General features: G+C 32.9%; 1 protein-coding gene across 1 annotated transcript; it reads left to right on the top strand.

Annotated features, from left to right (window-relative positions):
• Positions 1-472: 472 nt before the first annotated feature.
• LOTGIDRAFT_104682 (hypothetical protein) lies at positions 473-2,506 on the top strand (the record flags this gene model as incomplete). Its single annotated transcript, XM_009057158.1, has 5 exons — positions 473-655; positions 879-1,137; positions 1,494-1,600; positions 1,886-1,994; positions 2,364-2,506. The coding sequence occupies 5 exons, from the start codon at positions 473-475 to the stop codon at positions 2,504-2,506; spliced, it is 801 nt and encodes a 266-aa protein (XP_009055406.1).
• Between the last annotated feature and the right edge of the window lie 6,336 nt (positions 2,507-8,842).

The following is an 8,842-nucleotide window of genomic DNA, read 5'->3' as shown; positions in this document are numbered from 1 at the left end:
ACCTTTTCGAGAACTTAAATTATATATTCATCCCAAAACGTAGTATCACTTTAACTAGCCTAGCCTACTACTTTTTGATGTTTAAATGTCCGTCCAATCATTCATAAAATCATTAGTAGGCCCTAGATGCCAACATATAATTTGTTTGTATACAGTTTTATGGTTTAAACAATAAAAACTGTAATTCTCATCAATTTTAATGACACAAAAACTTTTTAAATAATTTTGGCATTAAAAAATTAACAGCTAGATTATTTTAGCTCAAACTTCCAGATACTTAATACATTTCTCTAGATTTTGGTGTATAGTTTTCACAAATTCGAGCAAAGAAATGTTTGACCTTCAAAAAAAGCTGATTATGAATGGGAAAGTATGGCATTTCATCATCTGAATGCCGAGGTTGGTGTATTTGAATGCAATGCACTATTTATTTGTATTGCAGTGGCAAAGAGGAAGATATTAGAAAATTGAGATGGAATGGCCAATAAATAATAGTTCTTACAAATCAAAGAGAACCGTGCAACCAGTACTTTTTCATTTGCCAATACCACATTTAGTCATTATTAGTTCTCTGTTACCAATTTTTGCTACCATATTTTGTATTATCTGGTCCATTCTCTATAATTTTCAAGAAGCCAACCATACACACTGCAATGTGAGTACACAGTATAATGCCGGTAATAAGCTTTTGTTATCTTAGCATTTACATTCATTTTGTTTCTTCATACCGATACCAATTAACAAGAAGCTGAGGAAGGATGACTTATTCAAGGTCATTGAACCTTCACACAGAATGTGATTAGATCAAAACATCCACCATATTTGTTTGACGCTTATCAGGCAAGACTGTCCTACAAACTCTTGCTAATTTTTTTCAGGTATATAATTTCTTTCCATCAGTCAGTTCAACAATCAGCCATTTTGCTCCTCAAAAGTATATTTGGAGAATATGTATTGCACTGCATTGTGGACCACGGTTTTTCATTGCAATTTCATATTATAAATTTCATACATCTCGAAATGTTGGTACTCACAAGACAATATACAAATGTTTGGTTGTTCTCAATACAGTACTACATATTATGGAACTCATTGGCTTGATTACACTAAGTTATGTTTCATCAACAGAAAATTATAGTAAGTGAACTTAGTTTTTATGTTGAAAGTTGTCACTCTGTCGATCGTCCACAATTTGGCGAAAATTTTAGTCAAGTTTGGATGAATTACAGGTATGTATATATGTAAGAGCGCAAACAAGTTCACAATTCAATGTTAATTGTATGATGTCAAAATTAACTTTGTGATCACATCAGAGGTTACAGTTTTGGTCAGATTTGGATGAATTGGTATGCATATTGAACTTTAACTAACCTGTGATTGATGTTCCATAATATCCATATTATATATAATGATACTATATCTGTAATTAGCTAATGAGTTTGAATGTACTACTTTGCATATTGGTCTAATTGTTTGAAATAATTATCTTTCAGGAATCCATGAGTCCATGTTTATTTTGTTCATAATCTCAAGTATATTGTACATGCTTTTAACATGCTTTTTAATTGGCTATGGTAAAACAATAGAACTTACCAAGCAGGTGTGTAGCCAACTTTATTGCTTTATTTCACATTGTCAACTGGATTAGAGTTTGAAATAAATTTAGCTGAAAATGGCAATGTCTTGAAGCAAGAATAAATTTTGAATTGGCTTTGAATGTTATTTAAAGAATTAACAATCTTTCTGCATGATGTAAAATGAACCAGTCTAATTAAAAGGCGGATTCACTGTCTAATTCTTCTTGACAAAAACACCTTTTATTCTTTTCAACAACGTAAATATTATATTTTATTTTGCTATCCAAATGTTACTTATTCTATTACAGGAGAAGAAATCTTTAAATTTAAAGGTCTATTTGGTGTTATTTAAAATTAGCATGTTTTTGATATCGTTATATTTTTTCTATCGCCACAATAATTATTGTGAACCAAGAGGTAGGTTAAATTTTATAATTTAAACCATTTCCACTGATATTGTATCTGTGAAATAAGCGTAAGCATTGAATTTCAAAATTTTATTCTACGGTACTGAGTCATGTGTGTAACTTTGGTGTTGGGGTAGTTCGTGCCATTTGGGCTGCAACGATTCACTGATAAATCAATGAACCACAATTTTTATCTTTTTGATCATAAATGAATAGCTTTATTATCGCAATAAATCATATTGCTGGATGTGTATCATTAAAGTGTATCAAATCAAAGCTTCAAGAATTATTTTAGCCCAAGGTGTCAGCTTCAGAAAAACACATATTAGGACTATTTTCATGGTGTATGGTACTTGTCTTTATCATTTTTTTTTTTCAGTATACTCTGTTTTTTCAGTCTTAGAATATGTTATCATATTCACAAACATTTTATTTCATGCTACGTTGTATTGTGACATCCCTTCATTTTGTTTTACAATATGTGATAGTTATCTAGTTGATAATGGCAAAAAACATCACTAGTTAGTCTACCAGTTGGAGATTTATAAAGTCTTGGTAAATATGAAAAAATCAGTTTGCATTTTTAAATATATTCTTTGAATTATTAAGTCATGTTAATAATAATATTATAAAACTCTTTCCTGTCTATCATTCAGCTCATGGGGAAAGTATGTCGCTTAAACTCAAAGCATATAAACTCATATACATGTATTCTGTAGAATACATAAAATATTCTCTAGAAAAAAAAAACAGCGTATAGACATTCAGCAAGTTGATCTTCTAAAACTGCATTATTCACGGCTCAGAAATTGAGAGCACACAGGGAAAAAAAAGTTCAGCTCTCAACCTCTTGAGGCAGGCAGCTCAGCTAGTTCATCTCATAATATATTTCTTGATAAGTCATTTCTCTTGTTCATTTTTATACGTCCACATGAAATGGGGGGGCGTATATTGCCATCACCCATGTCCGTCCGTCCAAAGTACAATTCTTGACTGATTCCGACAAAATTTGGTATGGTTGCTTGTAATCACCCAAGGATGAACACTATTGAAAATCAGAAAAAGCGAAAAATATTTAGTATGAGTTATTTCCTTTGTTCTTGAAACGCACGTAAACACTCTAGAAGGCGCAATTCTTTACAGATTTTGATGAAACTTGGTGATATTATTATGTATGACTGAAGGTTGAATATTTCATACTGGTAATTGTTACTGTACTGCCAAATATTTCTATTTAAAATCAAAGCTGCCAGTGGGCGTTTATTACCTTGCCTGGCAAGCTATCTTAAATATTTTAAGTCATGGTTTTTATTGACATATCTATTATTATACATTGTTAGAAAGAGGACATCAAGCAAAACTATTGATTAAGGGATGTAGTACACTTAATACCCATTCCAGGAAAATACATAATTGATCTTGCATGATTCTTGGACTTTTCTGCTCCTAAATGACTTTCATGTATTAGTTTCAACATATTCGGAATCATAGATGATGGAATGATGATACTATTTTCACGAAATAATAATCATTCAGCTTCGTTGATTTTATTACAACAATGCCAATATGCTCTGGTATTGAGTGGAGTGCTGGATGTACAGTTTGGCCACCCATCTTTAATCAGTTGACGTTCAGATTGGAGTACTGGATCATTCTGCTTCTCAGCCTTAAGATCTTGTATCTGCATAGCGCTTACAGGGAAATCTTCTATTAAACAGTAAACCATTATTTCAACTTGCATGTCGTCAGTATTTTCATCAGATATGTTTGTAAGGTATGCTCTAGATAATGTGTTAGCAACATATAAATATTTCCTAGGTACATAATTAAAAGTTGATTCTATAATAAATATACTGGTGAAATTTGGTTGTTGCAAAATGAAGAGCAAGCATCTCCTTCTCAATTTGTGCATAATTCCTCTCACAAGTCGGAAGAGATCTCGATGCGTGTGCGATAGGTCTACCATTCTGTAGAAGACATGCTCCAAGACCATCTTTTGAAGCATCTGCTTGGATTTGAACACGTTTGTTTACATCAAAGAATTCTTAAACAGGTTCAACTGTTAAAATGTTTTTTTAACTGTTGCCATGACCATTCAACGTAGTGGAGCTGTTATTTCAGATTCATTTGGTATGTATTGAGATAAATACTCAATCATCCCAAGAAGTCATCTTCTGGCTTGGGCATTTTGACAATGGTTCAAACTTTGGTTTTATCAGGTTTTAACCCTTTTGATGTTATTAGATTATCCATGCATTTGACTTCACTAACCTTATACTGAATTTTGTCTGTGTTGAATTTAATGATCTTTTCTTCTCTACGATAACAAAATTGCTCACCCAGTCGGTTGGCTTATCAACACTGATTGTAGATTTTTCCCTGTACTGCCTTTTGTACACTTCACCTCTGTTTTACCAATGGGTTTGATTTTGTAGTTACCAAATGTATGTAAAACTGTGTTGGTTGTTGACGAGGATTTAATTTCTTATACACTGACAACTAATTATTGGTCTGTGCTCCATAGTCCAATTTGAATCTTACAGGACCAGCATTCTCTAAAATAACATCAACATGCCATTTATCATCACTGTTAAGACTTCCAACAAACAAGTTTCTGTTAGTATCTATTGTATTGATGAAGAGTGTATCTTCATAGCTGTAATCACTGATGTCAGAGTCTACAGTTTCATGAAATTCATGTACATCTTTAGTTCTGTTTTTATAACTACTATTACATACAACTGCAAAGTGATTTCTTCCTTTACATTTCATACACCTTTTACCCCAGGCTGGACATTTCCTTGGTTAGTGCTCTAAACCACAGTGTTTACAGTCTGTTGACCTTCTAGAACTGTCCTGTGATCTGTCAGTATGGTTCGATGTCTAGGCCTATCTTACCTGTCAGTGTAAACTGAACCTATCCCTAGGTTTATATTTATTTTCATCGTATCTGTGGTATGCAGAATTTTTTTTTGAAAATTTTCTTATACTATCTACAGCAGCAATTTCACCATTCATAGTCTTCAGCTGCTCTGTAATTTTCAAAAGCCATTTCAACTCAGTATCTCTCAACAAACGTTATTTTACTCGCTTGTCTCTCACACCAAACACTATTTAATCACGACTTATTTTTGTTTGTTATCCAAATGTCAATTCTTTTTTTTTTTAGTTTTTTATACACCTTCCTGTACTTAGACTGCAGTAGTTGCAGCAACCCTTCAACTTTCATAGACCCTCTATATAGGCGATGATGTGCATAAATATAAATTGGAACATTTTTGTAAAACCGGAAGTGTCACATTTCAACATGTGCAAAAAGTAAAAAATTGGCTTTAGAGGTCACCTTTCTGGGTTGATTTTCTTCGGGTTTTCATTTTTGGAATTTCAGATTTCATTGACCTTGGCTATCACTTGATACCTTGACATTTGACCTCCGACATCTGCTTCTGGTTTAATAGCTGTCCAAAAACAGCCCAATTTGCAACTTTGGACTGCTCTAGCACCAAATTAATTAAAGGTTTTTTTCGGATTCTTAATGTGCTTCTAATGCTCTTTCCAGTGATATATAACAATTGTTTTTTAAAGCAAAATTGAAATTCGTGATTTTTTTTATATTTGAGTTTTTTTTACAATTTTTTTGGCTCTTTGAGCTTAGTGTATGTATATATTATGACCTATTTGGTGTAGAAGCTTGGAATTTGGAACACAAGTAGACATTTTAAATATAAATAATCTTATGACAAAAAAGGTAAGGTGGGCGTGGCACATCTGTGTTAAATTACTAATTGTTTGAATCTGGGGCAGGGGCATAACACACATAGGATACATTTGTTCAAAAAGGGACTTTGCACACAATTACCTCATCCATATGGCCAGTTTGTGTTAAAAGCTCAGTTGTTTCTGCTTTATAGAAACGGATGTAAGAATTTCCCTATTTTCAATTTTTGACATTGACCTTTGTTGACCTTAACTTTTGTAGAGTCAAAGGCCATTGACCTTGGTTATCTATTTATACTTACATATTTGATGTCCAATGTCAGCTTCCGGTTTTGTAGCCGTATGCATTTTGAATATTTGATGAGTTATATCTTGTGACCTTGACATTTGTTGACCTTTCCCTTTTCAATGTCAAAGGTCATTGACTTTGGCTATTCGCTGATACTTTCATTTCTGATATCTGACGTATTCTTCCAGTTTCACAACCTTCCAAACTCGTAAAATGTTGTAAATTTAGACTTTTGCCATTTTCCACAGTGTAAAGTTTCACTCTGTGCCGCCACTTGTGGCTCTAGTTTCTCTTTGGTCTCCAAATCGCATAATGCAGCTTTTGACTTCAATTCTGTCACCCAATTATCTATAGATTCACCTTCAAGCTGATTACGCTCCCAAAATTTATATGTTTCATATACTTCATTTTCTCTAGGCTGACAGTAGGCTTTAAATTTTTCAATAACTGTTTCAACTGCCGCTCTATCTGGTGCACCATAAACAAAAGTATCATGAATGTTGACCGCCTCTGCACATCATTGTCTTTTTCTGACAATTCTTCAGCCTTCATATAAATTCTGTACCTCTGCTCCCATTTTCTCTAATTCTCTGCAATGTTTGAACTGAAAATTATTGGGCTGGGGAGGCTGAATTTTCTCCTTATTTCTATTTTTCTATCTCACTTCTGGCAACCATGTGACAGTTGGGTTACGTAAGACACCATTTTCTACATACTGCCCTAAAGCTTTATTATGTAATCTCATTGGTTGATATTGTCACATGATTACATTAATAGTTCACATGACAATTATAAAGAATAATAATTGAAGGTACAATCTACTACAATATTGTCATCACCAACGTCCGTCCGTCGGTCTGTCCACAATTGCTCTTTTGATTGATTTTGTTGAAACCCGGTATGATTGTTAGTAATCACCCAAGGATAAACCCTATTTAAAATCGCAAAAATCGAAAAATATTCAGTATGAGTTATTGTTCTTGTTCTTGAAATGCTCTTAAACACTCCAGAAGGCGCAATTCTTGACGGATTTTGACGAAATATGGTGTGGGTGTTTGTAATCATCTAATTTAGGATGAACCCTATTGAAAATCAGAAGAATCAAAAAGTATTTAGTATACTTTAGTTATTGTCCTTATTTTGAAATCATGTTCAATTTTTAGCTCGTCAACACCTTAGAAGGCACAATTCTTAACAGATTTTGACGAAATTTATAAATTATTTATTATCACCCATGGATGAAAAAATGTTTTATAGGAGTTATTGACCTTGTTCTTAGCTCATAAACACTAAAAGGCATGATTCTTGCCAGATTTTGACAAAACTTGGTAATATTATATAGTATCGCCCCAAAAAGTTCCAAAGAAGTGTAGGACTAAAGGTTGGATATTTCATACTGGTAATTGTTACTGTACTGCCAAATTTTTTTACTCAAATTAAAGCTGCTAGTGTGTCATCGTATCACGAATACGGGTTTGGACATGGTCAAAATAAACTTATCCCACTACACTTCGTTTTGGGGGGGTGGAAATGAGATTAGTGCTATTTAAATCTGACCAATTAGATCGGTAGAACAGAAATGAGGTCATGTAAACAAAACACAACACCGCTTTGCCACTGCCCCCTTGAAGAGATAATAACACATTCTTTCCAAGTTCAATTTCTAAAGTAAGGGTTGTTTTGCTCTCGGCTTCAATGCCACCGCCTGTTTGAAGAGATATGAACACATTCTTTCCAAGTTAAAATTGGTTGATTTTCTCTCAGCTTCAATTCTTTAACAAAAAAATCTTACTCAATTTTGTACCGTACTATTCATCAAATATGTAATAGCACGCTGCTTTCGTTAACAAAGCGTCATAACAAGTGATTTGCTTTGATTGGCTGAAATTTGCTACCAATACAGTAGGACCAATTTTGATTGGACAATATTTAGCTATGAATACGTAATTTAACCACGGCCCCGAGGAAGTATGATGAATGGGGGTGTGGTTTGGACACAATGCTAGTGGTTGTATATTAACTTACCTGGCAAGCTATCTTTAAAATTTTCTCTTTGATTTGCATGATTAATGTTTCAGGTTGCTTTTCAATTCAATAGAATTTCTGTACTGTCCTTCTTTAAAGTGATACATCTTCAAATGAACATAAAATTTAAGTTCTCAAGAATGGGCAATATGAATATAAATTCATCAGTAAACTTACCTGGTGGATAAAGTTACAACAGAATTAAAATTAAGCGTTTTTCAATAGTTAATTGCATTTTTTATGGATAATAAGTAAGTCTTATGGATTTATCGGGTTATATAAAGGTCCTGCAGTTATATTATTTATGACACCAGGTATATCTACTGATGAATATGCACTTAGAAGCCAAGGTTAATATTTTCAAATTTTATGTTCATTCAAGAGTAGTATTCCTTTTATTGACTTTTTAAAATCATTTACTAAAATTATTATATATTGATTTGATATTGCTTGTTTTTTTTCTAATATCTAATATTTGGAAAGTTTTTGATTTCTTTTATTTGTCCATTAAAACATTTGATATTGTAAGCTTTTGAGAAACCTGTCACAAGTCTCTGTTTAATTTTCTGTAATTGATTCCAATTCTTTGGGAGGGGAGGGGGGTGCAAGGGTCAGTGAAGGTACTATGGTAATGTTTGGAATAAAATTAGTAAGATTATAATTTACATATAGATGGGGTGTCATGATAAGAAATCATGGTTATTTTACTGATATACAACTTTTTTCTCAATTTCAGCCTATACTTACTTTGCAGTATGTGAATATATGGTGATAATGCTGAATATTGGATTCCATTTTACGGCTGTTATCGATCTAAAAGTAGTGGT

This window comes from Lottia gigantea (assembly GCF_000327385.1).
Source record: "Lottia gigantea unplaced genomic scaffold LOTGIsca_3, whole genome shotgun sequence".
Lineage (NCBI taxonomy): Eukaryota > Metazoa > Mollusca > Gastropoda > Lottiidae > Lottia > Lottia gigantea.
This window is presented reverse-complemented; position numbering and strand designations above follow the sequence as displayed.